This window comes from Vulpes lagopus, chromosome 20 (assembly GCF_018345385.1).
Source record: "Vulpes lagopus strain Blue_001 chromosome 20, ASM1834538v1, whole genome shotgun sequence".
NCBI lineage: Eukaryota > Metazoa > Chordata > Mammalia > Carnivora > Canidae > Vulpes > Vulpes lagopus.
The window spans coordinates 8,579,344-8,598,722 of record NC_054843.1 but is presented as its reverse complement, the minus strand read 5'-3'; the positions used below and the strand labels follow the sequence as shown (position 1 = coordinate 8,598,722).

General features: G+C 37.1%; 1 protein-coding gene across 2 annotated transcripts in view; it reads left to right on the top strand.

Annotated features, from left to right (window-relative positions):
• MORC3 (MORC family CW-type zinc finger 3) overlaps positions 1-19,379 on the top strand; it is a 40,063-nt gene that overhangs the window by 15,482 nt on the left and 5,202 nt on the right. For both annotated transcript variants that reach the window (XM_041735124.1, XM_041735125.1), the window contains exons 7-15: positions 1,432-1,560; positions 1,772-1,891; positions 5,129-5,226; positions 9,472-9,576; positions 11,238-11,360; positions 11,467-11,541; positions 12,536-12,581; positions 14,136-14,302; positions 17,392-18,280. In XM_041735124.1, coding sequence (XP_041591058.1) covers positions 1,432-1,560; positions 1,772-1,891; positions 5,129-5,226; positions 9,472-9,576; positions 11,238-11,360; positions 11,467-11,541; positions 12,536-12,581; positions 14,136-14,302; positions 17,392-18,280 — 1,752 coding nt within the window. The remainder of the gene's footprint in view (positions 1-1,431; positions 1,561-1,771; positions 1,892-5,128; positions 5,227-9,471; positions 9,577-11,237; positions 11,361-11,466; positions 11,542-12,535; positions 12,582-14,135; positions 14,303-17,391; positions 18,281-19,379) is intronic.

Sequence of the window (19,379 nt, the reverse complement as noted above, 5' to 3'; positions counted from 1 at the left end):
TATCACTAATTTTGAAATCAGGAGTTGGGGAAAAAAGAGAAATGTTCAAATTTTAGTTCTGTGTTGAAACTTTGATCTCGGGATCCCTGGGTGGCACAGCGGTTTGGCGCCTGCCTTTGACCCAGGGCGCGATCCTGGAGACCCGGGATCGAATCCCACGTCGGGCTCCCGGTGCATGGAGCCTGCTTCTCCTTCGCCTATGTCTCTGCCTCTCTCTCTCTCTCTGTGTGACTATCATAAATAAATAAAAATTTAAAAAAATTAAAAAAAAAAAAAGAAACTTTGATCTGGCTTTGTGTTATTCAGTTCATTTCCTTAGAGACAAAGCTTGGAGGCAGGCAAAGAATGATATATTTTAACATGTTTTAGGATGCTGATTTCAGTCAAGATTGTAAAGTCTCTAAACCTTCTTCCTTTTTTTTTTTTTTTTTCTTTTTGTAAAGACTTATTTATTTAAGAGAGAGTGCATATACACATGGAGGGAGGGGCAGAGGGAAAGAGAATCCCAAGCAGACTCCCAAGCTTGCCTCACTCCCCGGACCCTAAGATGATGACTTGAGCCAAAATCAAAGTTGGCTGCTTAAATGATTGAGCCACCCTGGCACTCCAGTATCTAAACTTTCGTACTTTCAGAATTGAAAACACATTTAAGATTAGTACTGATTGTTACAGTTCAATTTTTAAGAAATACTGAACTCCTCTACTTGGCTTAAGTGTTGGTATATTGTTAATATTTACTTTTTCAGACATGTAATAGACCCTTTTGTCTGTATTGGATTTTGCTTGTTATTTTTGCCTAAATAAAATTTATCATTACTTTTAAACTGCAATAGCAATATATGTATTTGACAGAAGAGTCAGAAAATATAGTCCTTTTTTGTATATATGTATATTTTTAAAAAATTAAAATGAGATCATACCACATATGCTGTCTTGTAACTTTTTAAAAAGTTTTATTTATAATTTAACATAACATCTATATAGGTCAATGGATTGTTTTCTGCAAACCATTTTACTGGCTATAGTGTATCAAGTTTATTTTTTAAAGAAAAGCAGTCAGGGAACCTGGGTGTTTCAGTTGGTTAAGCGCCTGCCTTTGGCTTAGGTCATGATCTCAGGCTGCTGGGATGGAGCCTCACGTTGGGCTCTCTGCTCAATGGGGGATCTGCTTCCCTTTCAGCCTCTCCCTCTACTCATGCACACTCACTTGTTCCTAATATCTCTCTCGTTCAAATAAATAAAATTCTAAAAAAAAGCAATCAAATATTAACTAGTAACAGTTTTATATATAGTCTATATTGTTGAAGAGTTCATGGGTTCTTTATCAAAGCAAAGTGGTTAAATTTCCTTTTAAATACACATATCAGTAATGCTGAACAAATTTGTAGGTAATTATTTGGGAAGGACAGATACTATTATGTGTCTTGGCAGGCTTACTGCAGTATATTATACCTAAAGCCGAGAATGCAGATCATCTTACGTGGACAGAAAGTGAAGACACAGCTGGTTTCAAAGAGTCTTGCCTACATCGAACGTGATGTTTATCGACCCAAATTTTTAGTATCCTTTATTTTCCTTTTTATGAATCTGTATAAAGATACATTAATAAAGCGATTCCTCTTCCCCTTTCTCCTTTTATCCTGATACGGAGTCTAAATCCTCTCCAACTTGGCCCTTTTTTATACACTTTTGGGTTCATTAAGAAACGACTTGGAAAGATTGATTTGAGGGGAGTGAGATGGTGTGTTCAGAATTTTCCTTAACATTTAAGACTAAAACTGTGAGAATTACTTTTGGATTCAACTGCAGAAATAAAGACCATTATGGGATAATGATGTATCACCGAAATAGACTCATCAAAGCTTATGAAAAAGTTGGATGTCAGTTAAGGGTAAGTTTTATATCTGAAAATGTTTGTATCTTTCATAAAAGTTAAAATACCATGTTATTGTGTCAAATGTGAAATAATAATGCTTTGCTTAATAACTTTTAAATGTCAGTGTGGGGCACACCCCGGGTGGCTCGGCAGTTTAGCGCCGCCTTCAGCCCAGGGCCTGACCCGGGATCAAGTCCCACGTCAGGCTCCCTGCATGGAGCCTGCTTCTCCCTCTGCCTGTGTCTCTGCCTCTCTCTCTGTCTCTCTCTATCTCTCATGGATAAATAAATAAAACCTTTAAAAATAAATAAATAAATGTCAGTGTGTTTAATAATGTTGGTAATGGCACTTGAACTTAGAGTGCTTTTATATTTCCCATTTGGTCCAAATAATCTTATGAGAGGGACAGAATATTTTGTTTTTGTTTTAACAGAGGGTGAAATTGGGGCTAAGAAGTTAACTTGCCCTAGACCTACAATGAGTATGGATCTTAGATCCAGATGCAGATCTTTTGACTGCATTTTGTTTTGTTTTGTTTGGTTTTAAATATTTTATTTATTCATGAGAGACACACAGAGGCAGAGACATAGGCAGAGGGAGAAGCAGGCTCCCTGCGGAGGACCCTATGCAGGACTCGATCTCAGGACCTCGGGATCACGACCTGAGCTGAAGGCAGACACTCAACCACTGAGCCACCCAGGCATTTCTTTTGATTGCATTTGGATATGGATCCCTGATTATTTCTGGGATGAAATTGGCTAGTTTTATTTAGTCCTGACTCAGTAGCCAGAAAAACAGGATCATATAGGTAATTTACTTCTCTGGAGTTAATTCCAAAATATATTATTAGAGCCTTCCTCCTAATCTACTTGCACTATTGTAGAATTCAAGTCAGGATGATGATCATTGTGCACTATACTAGTCTGTTCATCCTATACATGTTTTCGCAGAACGGCTTTTTAGGGGTGTATGTGTTAAGAATTCAGTGGTAAGTTCTGCAAATCAAGTTTGTTAAAAGTTTTATTGAAGTCTAGGCATATTTTGTTTTCCAGGTGTATGGTTTTCTTTTTTCTTTTCTGTTTATCTTTTTTCATTCTAAATTCTTTATAGAATGATATAAGCTCTACACAGTATAATAGTGTGTGTTTTTCTTGAATATTACTTAATAGGAGTTGTAACTCTGTTATATATTTTACATGACACGAGCCCAGAATATAGCATTTTTGCAAGAATAAGCGAACTTTGTTGGGCTCCTCTTGGTAACCACTAATTTTAGTCAAAAGCTAAATATAGAATCTGGCAAGTATGATATGAGGTGTCAATAACTTATTTAAAATGCTAATTTAATTTATAATTAGACTAGTAATGTGCATCAGAAATATTCTATAATTAAAGTTCTTCAGTGTCGGGCAGCCTGGATGGCTCAGCAGTTTAGCGCTGCCTTCAGCCTGGAGCGTGATCCTGGAGACCCGGGATTGAGTCCCATATCAGGCTCCCTGCATGGAGCCTGCTTCTCCCTCTGCCTGTGTCTCTGCCTGCCCCCCCTTCTCTCTCTCTCTCTCTGTCTCTCTCTCTGTCTCTCTGTCTCTCATGAATAAATAAATAAAATCTTTTAAGTAAAAATGAAAAAGTTACTCAATGTCACTGATAATTGGAATTGCATTTTTGGTGATAAGCTTTGTTTCTCAAGTGCTTAGGGATTCAAAATAACAGTATATCTGCAACAATGTAAATTATTTTTTTCTTTATCATTTATGAATCTGACTTAGGATACACAGCCCATTTTTCCAACCACTTAAATTTGTGGTGTATATAATTTCTGGTTAAGGTTAACTTTGTGAAAGATAGGCTTTTGGAGCCAACTCTTACTGTATTTCTTTACCACGTGATGGAGTGGGCATAGTATTTGCATTCTGTGGCTTCAGTAAACAGTTACTAAATAATTAGTGTCAGGTAACTGGTATGATTTGCCATGCTTAATGCTCAGAATAAAAAGATGATAAGATCCAGAGCTCTGTCTGGAGAGGAGTTATATACTACAAGTTGGAAGCATCAGAAAAAACTTCTTGGAGAAAGTGGTGATTGAGACGAGTCTAGGTTGATGTTATTGTGTTGAAAAGTCTGGCAGGGGTTTTCCAGGCAGAGAAAAATCTCTGCAAAGGAAGGGAAAGACTTTGGAGACTGTGACCTAATTAAGGGAGTAGACTGTGACCTAATTAAGGGAGTAGCATGCTCTCCTGGAGTAAATGCTAAGTCAGGAGAGTGATGGGAGACAGCAGTATGAGGCCAGAAAGAAGGTGAACAGGAACTACAAATTGAAGGATGTTGTGGTTTATTAATGATACGAGACAAGGAACCACTGGTAGTTTTTAATAGAGCACGGTAATGATTAGATTTGCATTATTTTGTCTGTTTATGAAAATGTTCACTTTATTATTATTTTAACATTTTCCTTTTGTAGATTCAGCTACCATTGTGAACAAAACACACTTGTTAATCACATATAAATAATCAGAATATATGACTCATATACTTGGAGTTCAATATTTTAGCCAGCACCCTTTTAAAAATAACTTGAATCCAACTGACCTAGGTTTTTAATCTCATCACCATTAGCAACTGCATGTGTAACTTTTGATAAATGATTTTAATTTTTATCTAGCAAACTTTTGGAATTTTATTGCTGGAATCTTTGCTGGTCACTGTGGATATAGAAGGAAATTAGTTGGGGTTTCCACTGTCTAAGAAATGCATCCCAATAGAGGGTAGTCTTCGTTCTTTTGTAGAAAATTGTGGTGATAATATTTTTTTTTAAAGATTTTATTTATTTATTCATGAGAGAGAGAGGCAGAGACACAGGCAGAGGGAGAAGCAAGCTCCATGCAGGGAGCCTGACGTGGGACTCGATCCCAGGTCTCCAAGATCACACCCTGGGCCGAAGGCGGTGCTAAACCGCTGAGCTGGGTTGCCCCTGGGGTGCCCCTGGTTGCCCCTGGGGTGATAATATTTATCTAAATGGATATTTGGCAACAGTGGAAGTGGTTTTTAAGGAAGGCTCTAATATATTTAGGAATTAACTTCTAGAAAGGTAAAATTACCTACCAAACGCTGTTTTTCGATCTGAATTTCATTAAGAATCATGACATAAAATGTAGGAAAATGTTTCATATAAGTTATAAATCTTTATGGAAGAGCAATTATTTTGAGCATCATGTCTTATGCTTAAAACACCAATACCATTTTCTTTTTTAGGCAAACAACATGGGTGTTGGAGTAGTGGGAATTATAGAGTGTAATTTCCTAAAGCCAACTCATAATAAACAAGATTTTGATTATACTAACGAGTACAGGTATGAGACCTATTTAAGTCACTGACTTTTTACAGTTTATTTTGGAAATACTTTCATCTCTTTTCCTAAGCTGAAAATTTTTTTCTGTCTTGTGGATGCTTTTTTATTACAGAACTTTAAGAAAAGTGGTAGGTGAGAGGCTTGCATAGAAAACACACTTAACCATCTTCTCCCAACCTAGGAATCACCAATAGAAATACATTCTTCCCTGTCTTTGTTGATGAAGTATCTCTGAAATTTATAGGAAAAATAGGGGATGTTCCTGCTTTCTTGATGTCAGCATTTATTGTATAATATCCTCAAACTTTGTGCTTATTAATGGGAACTTTAAAGTTATTTATTCCTCTGTACCTTAGAAGTACTCTGATCTTTTAAGAGTGATTAGAAGTCTAGAATGAATATGACCATCAGTTTTACTTGTAAATTTAGGAAGCACACTTTCCCTAATGAGCACATAGGATGGAGTAGAATGCAAATGCAAAAGACAAAGATAATGCCATAGGCCTTTTTTTTTTTTTTTTCAAATAAAGAACTACTAAAACAAAGTAGAAGGAAGAAGATAACAAAAAAAGCAAAATCGTTGTATTAGGAAACACATATAATAGAGAAAATCGGTATGTACTCAGAGTTCACTCCTGAGGCAGAGGCTGCTCCTGTTAGTTGAACAGTGATAAGTTAATGTAAAGAATTATTAACTGGGAGAGTAGAGAGTGATTACGAGAAGGAGTAAAAGAGGACAGTAGGTGTCCAGAACTAGTGATATAAAAGACCAACTTCCCTCAAAATGGAGAAGGAGGACTAGGAACTGGGAGAGGGCCCCCTGCCCCTAAAGTCAGAGATTCAGATCTTGTAGAGGTCATGACAAACATAGAAACAGGCTACCTGCAAGTTTCTTGCCAGAAAAAGAAGGCCTGGCCAGTGCTGATCTGTAGATGTGATCTGCTGTTGCCAGAGGCTGAGTGGACTGGAGCTATTCTGCAGAGGAGACCTGTCTTTGCCCAAGGATGTGGGCACACTGGAACTGATCTCTGCTGCTGGAGGTTGTGGGCTGCTGGAGGGCAGAGCATGGCTAGAGAGCACAGCTGGAGCTTCTCTAGGGGCCATTTGGCTCCAGTCCTATAATAATTATACATACCAGAACCTGAAGGACACATGTCTCACTATCACCTAGCAGGTTCATTGCCCTGTTAATCCAGTTCAGCATTCCTCAGGCTGCCAAAGGATAAATGTTTACATAATCAAGCTTCAAAATCGTAAAATTGAGCAAAGAAGACTGGATTTGGAGCTGAGGGACAATAAGTTCATAACTGAAAAAAATTAAAAAGCCCAGTTTGTTTTTGATAAGATTATTAAAGTCTATAGTAGGTATCTAGCAATAAAAGGGGAAAAAAGGAAAAAACAGAAATCATTAATATCAGAAATGAAAAGGAGATAGACACAAAAACATCAAAGAAATAGCATGAACAATTTTTTTACTGTCTTAGGTGATATGGACACGTTCCTTTAAAATTAAATCAATTTTTAGAAAACTTCCCACATACTAAGTTTAAACAATTAAGGAGAAAGTAGCACTGGTCTTACACAATCTTAAAGGTTTTATGAGGGCATGTAACTTTGGTAGTGAACTTTTGAGTACATTACAAGAAAGGAAATTTATGTCCGTTTCTCTCATGATCAAGATATAAAAATTTTAATTAAAATAAGAGCAGGTACTGTCTAGTGATACATAATAAGGATAATTAGTACATTAAGCTGATTGGATTATATTCCAAGACAACATGGTGGTTTTAATATTTAAAAATCAATGTAGTTCATCACACCAATGTTAGAAAAGAAAAATCTCATGGTTATTTTCATAGGTACAGAAAAAGCACTTGATATATCACAGCACCCATTTGTAATTGTAATTCTTTTTTTTAATTTGAGAGAAAGGGTATGCATGAGTGAGGGGGTGGCATGCATAGGGTGGGGCAGATGGGAGAGGGAGAGAAAGAGACTCTCAAGCAGGCTCCACACTCATTGCAGAGCCTAATAGGCTTGATCACACAACCTTGAGATCATGACCTGAGCCAAAGACTAAGCCACCCAGGTACTCTGCCCATTTGTAATTTAGGGAAGAAAAGGAACACCTAAAAAAACAAAACCCACCATTAATAGAAGGGCATATTAGCAATACAGAGCATTTACAGAAGCACCAAGCATCATTCCTCATGGTGAATTGTTAATAACTTTCCCCTTAAGGGTGAAAATGAGATAAGGATGTCTGCTCTCCACCATTGTTCTTGAGAAAATAGCCAGTATAATAAGGAAAGAAAAAGTAAAAATTAAATAAGACTTTTCTATATAAGATAGTATTAAGTATATAGAAAGTCCAAAATAATCTGCAAATTTAGAATTAATAAAGGAACAAGTAGTGTGTATTCTGGGGTTGCTGGATGAAAAGTATTCAGAAATCTGTTGTATTTCTGTTTACCAACAATAAAATCCAGAACATGAATTTAAAAAAAAATTTTTTTTCAAAACATGAAATTTTTAACAAGTCATGGATAGTGTCCAAAAAATCAAGTGTCAGTAATACATGCAGCATATACACTGAAAACTATGAAATACTGTGGAGTGAAGTTTAAGCCCCAGATAAGTAGACATGTCAGGTTCAAGAATTGGAGGGCTGAATATTATAAAATGTCAGTTTTTCTCTAAAATAATTGAATACAATTTCAGGTTTTTTAAAAAAAATCCCTGCCAGTGTGTGTGTAGGTGTTGATATTAATAGGCTTATTCTAAACTTTATGTGGAAAGTCAGAAGACCTAAGATCGGTCTTAAAAGTCATTAAAAGAACGACAAAGCAGGAAAACTTACCCTAGTAAATACCAATGCTTGTAAAGCTACAGTAACTAAGTGTGGTATAAATGAAAAGATAAGCAGTCTAGTGAAATAGAAAAGCCCTAAATAATTACCCACTTTTTATACATTGGTGACCTGATTTATGACAAAGATTACATCATAGTATAGTAGGGAAATGATCATCTTTCCAAAAATGCTGGGTCAATTGGCTATTTGTATGGATAATATGACTCCTACCTCAAATGAGGCAAAAAAATGATACCTAATTTAGTCCTAAATGAGAACGACAAAAACAAAATGGGGACAAGATTTTATACCTAAAATGAGAAAGACAAAAACAGAAAAATGGGAACAAGAGAATTTTCAAAACCGTTACTTTAGTTAAGCAGATTTTTAAAACAAGATGCAAAAAATATCATAATGTGAAAAATGGAAAAATTATTTAAAATGAGTAAGAGAATGTTGGCAGGATGTAGGGGATTTAGAGCTCCTGTACATTGCTGGTGGGTATGAAAATTGATCATTTTTGAGAACTGAGTAGAACCAAACATCAATGCCCACTTCTGTGACCCTGCCTTTGGACTCCTTGATATATTCTCAACAGAAATGGGTACATCTCTTAGACCGAGGAATAGCACTGATGAGAGAAAGGAATGAGGAATTGAAAACGTGAGGTACAGGGAAGATATGTCTGGGAGGGAAGATTCATTCTCATTTGGACTCTTAAATGTTCTGTGATTGTGGAGAAAAATTTAGTGGGAGATAATGGGTAGGGATAGGAATGTCTGGTTCGTCTGCCAATGTAGAACTGAAAGTCTTGATATTTGAAAGCTTTATGTTAAATTCAGAATGTTGCAGTGACTGTACCTTGGGTGTGCCTAATTCTGGACAGTAGGTGCTTAACTCAAGTGCTTAAGTATGGCCTTGGATCCCACTGATTTCCTTTTTATTAATATCTTACTGGGGAAGAAGCAACAGTCTTAATTGTGGGACAGAGGCTATTTTGAAGTATGCTTGCTGATAATGATTTCTGGACTTTATAAACTGAAAGTCTGAGTTCTAATTTGAAAATTGAAGCATACAAGTTTATCTATTGGGATTGAAATACAGAGAGCCTGTGGTTCTCCCACTAATTGGTCTGCAACATACTTTCTCAACAGAGGTCATGAAATATTACTATTTGTATCTTCAAAGATGATTCTGACTCTGCTCTAAGAACTTATAGGTGTCCTTATAGAAAATTGCCATTAGAGCATTTTTTATTAACTATACCTTGAGAAGTCTGTAGTGTCCACATGATCACTGCTAAGTCGTTTGTGCTCCTCAGTGTTTGACGTAGATTTGAGCTTTATCTTTTTTTATTTTTCTTAAGTTGATTGTATGATTTATTTTTTTGTTAGGCTGACAATAGCAGCACTAGGAGAAAAGCTGAATGATTACTGGAATGAAATGAAAGTGAAGAAAAATTCAGAGTATCCTCTAAATTTGCCAGTTGAAGATATTCAGTAAGTACATTAAAGAATAGCAACCCACTCTAATATCGAGAAGTGATACTGGAGGGTGTAGTGATGGTATGCAAACTTTGAACTAAGCCAGAGTAAGAAGTAAATTCTGCAAGTCTAGTCAGCACAACATGTGAAATAAGCCAGTGAATGTATACATTTATACATATACACAGAAGATTCACAAAGCAGTACTTAAGCTATATGCTGCATGCTGATATTTACTTCATTTAAAAAATGTACATCTTAACCCATTAAATTGATTTCATGATCCACTAATGAGTTGTATCTCATAGTTTGAAAAACCCTGGTCTTGTGTAATAGTATCATGAGTCTAAAGTCAGATTCTAGTTCTGGCTTAAAGAATGATGTGACGTTGAACATGTTACTTGGCCTCTTAATAAGCTTCCATTTTTTGACTTGGAAATTGGGAACGTTAGTAGCACTCACTTCCTGGAGTTTTAAGACAATAAAATATACCTGACAGGCATTCAGTAACACGGTAGTACACGGTACCAATTCTGTGAATGAATGAATAATAATTGTGTGTACTGATGAAAAGATGACGAAGATACATAATGAACAAAAAAAGATGGAATTCAATGTATTAATTTCCCATTTTATTTTTTTAAAGTGTCCATATATACACATGCATCATTCTGTAAGCATAGAAAACTATGCCAGGGTTTAAAAAAATGAATAGCTCCTGAAATCAGGGGTTTGTATTTTCTTTATAAATTTCTGGGGCATCTGTGTGGCTCAGTCAGTTGACCATCCAACTCGATTTCGGCTCAGGTTACGATCTCAGGGTGGTAAGGTTGAGCTCTGTGTCAGGCTCTGCCCTGAGTGTGGAGCCTGCTTAAGATTCTGTCTTTGCCTCTCCTTCTGCCCCCCCCGCCCAAAATAAATAAATAAATACATTTCTGGATCGTTTGAGGTTTATGTAACTGTGTAAATGCATTTTTTAGAAATTAGATTTTAAAAAGTTACTGGTATTAAGATGTAGTCTTCATTTATTCAGTGAATTGTTAATAAATGTTAAATGAAATGTTAAATGAATACCTAAATTCTTCATAGCATCATTGTAATTATCAAATGATAAAACTATAAAGCATTTTATAAACTAAAAGAATATATAGATTCTAGGTATTCAGAGATATAGTGGTGGCTAATAATATAAGAGTTATTAAAAATTGCTTAAGTTATAGCAATAACAGCTTGTCCATTTTCTGTTACTTGAGTGTTTCTTGTGCTAATAAATATAGGAGATTAGACATTGTAAATGCTGACTTGATGTGAATTTCAGAGCAAGGCTTTTGGAATCTTAAGTTGTTTGAGTTTTTATTTCCAGAGAACAATTTGAATAATATGCTATTAAGCAAGACATTTAAGTCTCTTTGTTTAAATTGGCCTGTTAGCTTTAACCTTTTGAAGGTAACCAAAATTTTTTTTTCCAAAATTGTTTTTATTTTTTTATTTTACTTTTTTTCCAAAATTGTTTTTAAAAACGTAATTTGCTGTACAATAATTATGTCAGATGTTTCAGAAACAGAATTAAATAATAAAGGCATTTTGTAGTAGAAATGATGTAGAAGATCTAATGAAGTGTGCTTAGCCTCTGTATTTTCATACTAATATGATTTCATACTAATATTTTGTTGTAGGAAACGTCCTGATCAGACATGGGTTCAATGTGATTCTTGTCTAAAGTGGCGGAAATTACCAGATGGAATAGATCAGCTTCCAGAAAAATGGTATTGCTCCAATAACCCTGACCCACAGTTCAGGTACCATATAGTTGGTAGTACCCTTTTTGGAAAGGCAGAAAGTACTATTCAAGATGTATGAATAGGCGCTGGTGACGTGTTATTCCCATGTGATTTTTCTGACTAGAAATTGTGATGTTCCAGAAGAACCTGAAGATGAGGATTTGGTGCATCCTACTTACGAAAAAACCTACAAAAAGAAGTGAGTGTTGTACTAATGTGTGATGGGGAAATAATGCCCAATTTATTAACAGCGGAGGCTGTGCAGCATTAGTTTGATGCTTCTCCAAGATCAAGCTAGTACAACCCAGAAAAGATTATGACCCCAAAAAATTATGATGTGGATGTATAATATTGTGTACTTTTTTGGGTTTTGGGGTTTTTTAAGTTTTATACCGTGGATATCAGCTCTTTTTTTTTTTTTTTTTTTTTTTACCTACTATGTATTGCTGTCCTATCTGCAAGATAGCTTGCATACAGAATAGTTTGTCTTTTTTTGAGTCACACACAGATGAATCATAAGTGAGCATTGCCCACCATGAGCTTTTAGTCTTAACAGGGAAAGTGAGATATGTGCATTACTAATGAGAAGCTGACGAGTACTAGAAGGCATAAACCAGTCCTGTTGGGAAGCCTATAAGGAGAGATGACTTCTGGTTGGGGATGGGAAGGGAAATATGGATCAGTAATAGGTCTTGAAGGATGGGTTAGATACGAATGTATAGGAAATGGTGATTGGTTCATCTTTAGAGCAAATATATGAGTGGGCATGATGGAAAATGAAGGGAGAGAGAAGCTGGGCATTGAATGATAGCCCTGGTGAACTGTAGGCTAGTGTGCACACAGAGGCTGAGTTCATGCAGAACTTCCAGGCAGTTTTGATTTAGAGTATGGTTTTTAAAGATCCAGCAGCAGGACTGAATAAAGAGGCTAATTAGAAACCTGGGTCTGAGAATAATGCTGGTCGGGGTGGAAAGTCTAAGGCACACATTGGGCATTACTGAGATAAGAGGTGGAAAGCATTTCCCTGCCTAAGGGCTTGCCACTGATGATAATGAAATGAAATTGAAGCAAAGTTTAGTATATATATCTGAGTGACTCAGTAGTAAAATGGCAAGTATGTCATTGAGAAACCAAATTGAAAAATAATTAAATATATTAACTTTTCTCATCTTTTGTGTTTTTTCTTTCTTCAGAGACAAGGAAAAATTCAGGATCAGACAACCAGAAATGATCCCTCGGGTAATTAATGAAACCTTCCGTTTTATATCTGTGTCTTATATTGGGTAGTGGCTAGTTTAACAAATAGTTTTAAAGCTTAGGAGTTATATAACAAATTGAAGTGATTTTGTTTATTCAGTGCACATACTCCTTTTCTTACACCCTCCTTGTCCTCCTTCCTAGCCCAACAACTTCATTCAAAAACTGTTCAATCTTACCCTATTTAGTCGGACATCTTCTGAGGATAGGCAGGCATTAAGAATCTTACTATTGGGTACCTGGGTGGCTCATTCAGTTAGGCATCCGACTCTTTGATTTTTGGCTCAGGTGATCTCAGGGTTGTGAGATGGAACCCTAAGTCGAGCTCTGTGCTGGGCATGGAGCCTGCTTGGGATTCTCACTCCCCTTCTTTTTCCCTCTGACCCTCCCCTAGAAAAAAGAAAAAAAAAGAAAAGAATCTTACTGTCACATAGGCAGTTAAGGAAAAGATCACAGGAAGCCTTGGGGAGCCATGTTCTAGTACTAACCTGGACCAAAGCTACAGTGTTTTTCTCTTTGTTGACCACTCTTCCTTACTGGTGCTTTCTGGTGTTAAAGAGCTTTTTCTGAGTATATGGGTAGGCAGTTGTACTTACGTAAGGAAGTTCTGGTTTGCTGCAGATGTGTGTTTGCTTTTAGTTATATTGAAATGTTTTCTTACGTAAAGGGTGAAGGTTTTGAGGTGAGGACAGAGTTGATTGAAAAGGGGGCACCTGGGTGTCTCAATCAGTTAAGCATCTGCCTTCGGGTCAGGTCATGATCCTGGGGTCCTGGGATTGAGCCCCGAGTGGGGCTCCTTGCTTAGTGGAGAGCCTGCTTCTCCCTCTCCTCCCCACTTGTGCTCTTGTTATCTCTATCTCTCTCTCTCTCAAATAAATAAATAAAATCTTGAGAATGGGGTGAAAAAGAATAATGGGCTTACTTATTCCAAAGGCATTATCTTTGACTTTATTTTCAATTTCTTTCTCTTAGGAAAATGAATTTTTTTTTTTGAAAAATAAATTTTCTAAAAGATTTATTTAAATCTTTTTTTTTTAACTAGGGGAGGGGCAAAGGTGGAAGGAGAAGTAGGCTCCCTGATATAGGGCTTGATCCCAGGACCCTGAGATGATGACCCAGGCCAAAGGCAGATGCTCAGTTGACTGAGCCACCCAGGTGCCCCAGAAAAAAGAATTTTTAATTGTATTTTAGTAAGTCCTGTATATATAGTACAGGCAGTAAATCTTGTCGCAAAAGACCAGATAGTAAGTACTTGCTTTGTGGGCCACATACAGTCTCTTGTTGCATATTCTTTGTTTTGTTGTTTTGTTTACACCTTTTAAAAATGCAGAATCATTCTTCCACTCACTTGCAGGTTGGATTTGATTATTGGGCTATTTGTGGCTTCTTGGTGTAGCATAAAGAATTTACATCTTTAGGATAGTTCTCAATGTTTTCTGGGATATGGGGAAAAGGGAAAATAATATCTCATGTTTAGGGGCATGGCATAGTAGAAAAAAAAAAGACCTTTAGGATCAATTTTTTTTCTTCCAACAGATTAACGCTGAACTCTTATTTCGGACACCCCCCGTGTCAGGTCAAAGCTTTTCTCCTGTGAAGGAAAGTGTTCCAAGAGGACATCTTTCAGAAGTGGCAAATACTTATGCACCGAGACTTATAAATAATCATCGAGGTTCACCCCAGTCTGAACCTGAGAACAACAAGTCAGTGGCTAAAATATGTTTTTCCATTTAGGGAATAAATATTAAACAGAGCCTTTGGCAGTAATGCACTTCTGAGAAGTTGTAGTGTATATGTATGTAAAAAGTCTAAGGATAAGTTAATTTGCTTTTATTATCTAAACCTGCTGCTGCCCCACTTACGTCACCTATTTAATCAATTTTTAAAATATCAGTTGTATTGTGGAATTTGATCAAATTTTCACCTCTATGAAATTCTGTATAGTATGAAAATTTCTGCTTTTAAAATTGCCAATATCTTACGTAAAGAAAAAGCAATTAATGATACAATGCTATAATGTTACCTGTGACCTAGAAGTTCTTAGCTTGTGGCAAGCTCTATATTTTGAATGAGTAGATGGAGAAGGAAGAAAGAAATGTATGAGTGATATGAAAATTGAACAATTAGCTCTCAGGACTGGAATGGTCAGGGAAGGTTTTGTGATGAGATAGTACTTGGTTTGGTTCCTGAGATTGAAAGCAATACTCTTTGCAGGGGGCTCATTCATAGGGAATAGAATGAATACAGGTGAAGAAGAAAACATGATGCCAGCAAACTGAGGAATCTGACTACGCTAAGTCTTTTGTTGAAAGATAAACATTGAAACTGGGTTCCCTGAGATAGTGGAATGGGATTTTCTGAGAGGTTTTGTAACCCTTTCATTAAATTCTCAAAGGGTTGGGGGGGCGCCTGGGTGGCTCAGTTGGTCATGGGATCAACCTCTGAGTTAAGGCTCCCTGCTCAGTGGGGAGTCTGCTTCTCTCTCTGTTCCTCCCCCTGCTTGTGCACTCCCTCTCAAAATCTTTAAAAAAAAATTCTCAAAGGGATTTTTGGTGTCCAGAAGGATTAGAAATAACTGCTTTTATGCATATATACATCAGAAGGGTATGTTCTAAAATAGTTCACTGTTTGTAACCTTCATATTTGGGGGCTGGATTGTGACTTCACTAAAAATTTGTGTGAGTTTTTGTTTTTTTTTAACTAATCTCCATAATCTTGTTTTTCTTCTTAAAGATGGTTCTAAACAATGTAAGAAAAAGTAAAATCTGTAATGTTTACAGATAAAAGATAATGGAACTTATTCTTTTTTTCTTTAAGGAGGGAAAGGCAGAGTGAGAAGGAGAGCGAGAGAATCTCAAACAGGCTCTACGTCCAGCCTGAGCCCAAGGCGGGGCTCGATCTCACAATGCTAAGATCATGACCTGAGCCCAAATCCAGAGTCCTACGCTTAACAGACTGAGCCACCCAGCTGCCCCTAGAATTTATTCTTTAAAGTGATTTAGTCCATCCAAGTAGAAGAAAAGAGAGAAATTTTTCATTAATTTTTAAAGCCTGAAGAATTTAAAATTTGAATTTGAGAAAAATAGAAGCTTTTTTTTTTTTTTTTAAATTAGATCTTTCAAAATAAAGCCAAAGACTGTGGAAAGGTGGTACCTAAACTAAGTCTTGGAAAAGATAAATAGGAATTAGCTTGGTAAGAAAATAATAGAGTAGCTACCAGTTACATAATTAACTCCATGGAACCCCAGGCATGCTCCAAACTTCGAAGCATTGGGTACTTCTTAAAGTAGAAGATGGGTGAGAATAAAAGGTTCGTTAAGGAAGGATAGTTCTCTAGACCTCTTTACAGCCTGTCTGGCCATGTGGCTTTTCCTCCTCTATCAGAAGGTAGAATGTTTTCCTTCTGAGCACTTTGCTGAAGATGTGGGTATTTTAAGAGGAGGGCTAAGGGAAAGTGAGTACTAAAGGGTGAGAACTCTGGCCCCAATGGCCCTCACTGGGTCCTCAGGGGAAAAGCACTGGGTGGTGCTGAGTTTGAGCACCCTTTGCATTACGGGGCCAGCTCGCACTTCTAGTTAGTCTCACTCTGAAACCTAAAGATAGGCAGAGATCACCAGATGTACAAACTGAAACAGGGAGCAGAGGAAACCCTGTGGAATTTACTAGGAGGTGGGGAGGGGTTGAACACACACATTTCTTGGAAAAGATAAGCAGGTGGAGGGTAGAAAAAGGAAAAGACAAGGTACAAGAGGGTCAAAATCTAAATTAGAAAATTTCAGAATGGGAAATTGGAGGAAGCAAAAGGGAAGAAATCATATGACTTCCACTAAATACACAGCAAAAATGTCTGGAAAAAGATACATTCTAAGAAACATCATTATGAACTTTTAGAACACCAGGGAAAATAATTTTTTCAGGGAGGAAAACCCAGGTTACCTTTGAAAAGATCAGGAATCAGAATGGCAGGAACACCAAATGGTACATGACAATGGAATGATGCTTTTAGAGTTTTGAAAAAGTAATTTTCAACCTGGAAGTCTATATAAAAACCAAGCCAGCAATAAAATTGAGAAGTGAATAAAGATACTATCATCATGTAAAACATCACATTTTTTATGTCCTGTGTACCCTTTCTCAAGATTTTATTGGAGATTGTGCCCCTTTGATTTATGAGAGTAAACCCTAGAAAGAGAAGAACCTTTCTTGAGGTGGAGGAACTAGGAGGGCTAAACACATAGGGCCCAGACAATAAACCAGTACAGATAACCCTCTGAGGAGGAGCAAAAAGTATCCACTGGTGTTTAATTCATAGAAAACTAAGCTAAGCCGATGAGGAAAATGCAGTTTTTAATGCCAGGAAAGTAGAAAGGATAGGGCATGCTGGTTTAGTTTGTGGCCCACCTCTGATCACTGAGCGTTGGTAAAAATTAATGAGCAAACAGGAGTGGCATAGCCATTCACTGAGCACTGGAACACAAAAAGCAGACCTGGGTGGGTAATGGCATTCCCATTTGGCTGTGTATACACTGACATGCCCAGAGGACATGAAGGGAAGGGATGTTTGGCAGTTTGTAGAGCAGGTACTTTAAAGCAACCTAGTAGTCTTTTTCCTCAGCTGTACAGGAGAAAATCCTCTCTACTTCCTTAAATTCTTGAACAGTACTGTGTAACCATTGTTTTAAGTGAGCATGGACATTTCTCAGAATTTCAAGATAGATTACTGCAAGGTCATCTATTTTGTTTCTTTCTCTATTTTCTTGTCTTATATTTTATATATTATCTTTTTTTCCAGCCTAAAACGGAGACTTTCTACTCGTTCATCAATTTTGAATACAAAGACTCGGAGATTGAATAATCAAGCATTTGAAAATGCAACTTATAAAGATGATGATGATGAAGACGTCATCATATTAGAAGAAAACAGTACTCCCAAACCTGCAGTAGATCATGACATTGAAGTGAAATCAGAACAGAGTCACATCGAGCAAAGTGGTCATCAGGTTGAGCCTGTGGCTGATAAAGAACCTTGTGCCCAGACTGGTTCATCAGGCATCTTATCCTCCAGGTGTGATCAGGGAACTACTGCGGCCACCCAGACTGAAGCTCCAAGTATAGTTGTTAAAAAGGAAGAAGCACTTGAAGACGAGATAGATGCACGAAATGATACGGCTGTGCCACCATCCTGTGTGGAAGCTGAAGGAAAGACCCAAGAAACCCAGGAAACCTTTGAAAAATCTGTGGGTGACGCTAGTTGCCAATTGAATGAACTGAGAAATGAGCTGCTTTTAGTTACCCAAGAAAAAGAAAATTATAAAAGACAGTGTAATGTGTTTACTGATCAAATCAAAGTGTTACAGCAGAGGATACTGGAAATGAATGACAAATACGTGAAGAAGGAAACTTGCCATCAGTCTACCGAAACTGATGCTGTGTTTTTACTTGAAAGTATTAATGGCAAATCTGAAAGTCCGGACCATATAGTATCTCAGTATCAACAAGCTTTGGAAGAAATAGAAAGGCTGAAGAAACAGTGTGGTGCTTTGCAACATGTAAAGGCTGAATGCAGTCAGTGTGCCAGCAATGAAAGCAAAAGTGAAGTGGACGAAATGGTTGTGCAGCTTGATGATGTGTTTAGACAGCTAGACAAGTGCACTGTTGAGAGGGACCAGTATAAAAGTGAGGTGAGTGTACTATTCAGCATAATGAGAGTCCTGGGAATTCCAGGGCGTGTGAATCACAAAGAACTGCCAGTTGCTAGATTGGAATAAATTACTTAAAAATATTTCCATGTATTGACTGTTGCCCCACTGCTTCTCAGCTGGGGACTGATCCTCCCGGGGTCACATGGAAATGTGTGTTGAGGAGATGGATGTTGGTAGAATTTAATGGGTAGTGATTGGGTATGATAATTTCCTGTAGTGTATTGGAAATTGCTGTGTAATGAAGGATTGTCCTCAAAATATGGTTCTCATTCTCATTGAGCCACTCAGTTGCTTAATATAGAAAACATCGCTCCATTATTAATAGGTCCTACAGTAACCATATAGAAGATGATGTCCTCATTTTATAAATGTACCTTGTATTAGTTGTGATTAGGTTTGTTGGCCAGTGATAGCACCATAGAACGGCAATAGTTCCACAGGCATCAGGGACAGCAGGCTCCTACATGTTGTTGCTTTGCTCCTCCGTGTGCAGTTATGGTCAGAGGTGGCCTCCAGGTCCAGTCCTCATATTGATGTTCCAGGCAGCAGGAAAGAGGAGGCGTGAACTTCCTAAAAGTTGCTGATACTCCACCTGTCAGAACTTAGTCATCTGGCTAATGGATGCCTTGGAGTGTAGTCTCTATTCAGGGTTCTTCCACTAAAGAAGGAGGAGAAAAGATGGTAGATGTCAGAAGACAAGTAGTAACCTCTGCATATACCCTCCATTCACATTTGGATAGCTCCTTTTAAAAACATGTATTTTATATATTAATGCGGTATTTGAAAGAAGGATTTTCTGCTGAAGAATTTGGAAATAGTAGGATGATGATCTACTGCCCCTTCTTCCTGGAAATAATGCTGACATAACAGCTCATTCAAACATTCATCTTGATCTGTTGGCTCGAAGCTAGATGACAAAATATATAAAAATCAATATGAACTTTTGGTTATAACTTAGAGCTCTGAGTGTGCAAGAAATGAAAGCCACTTTGACATCAACATAATTTAGGCACTTTTAACTTGGTTTTCCTGTTTTTAGATACCATATGTTTTCAGTCAAGCTGTAATTAACATTTTG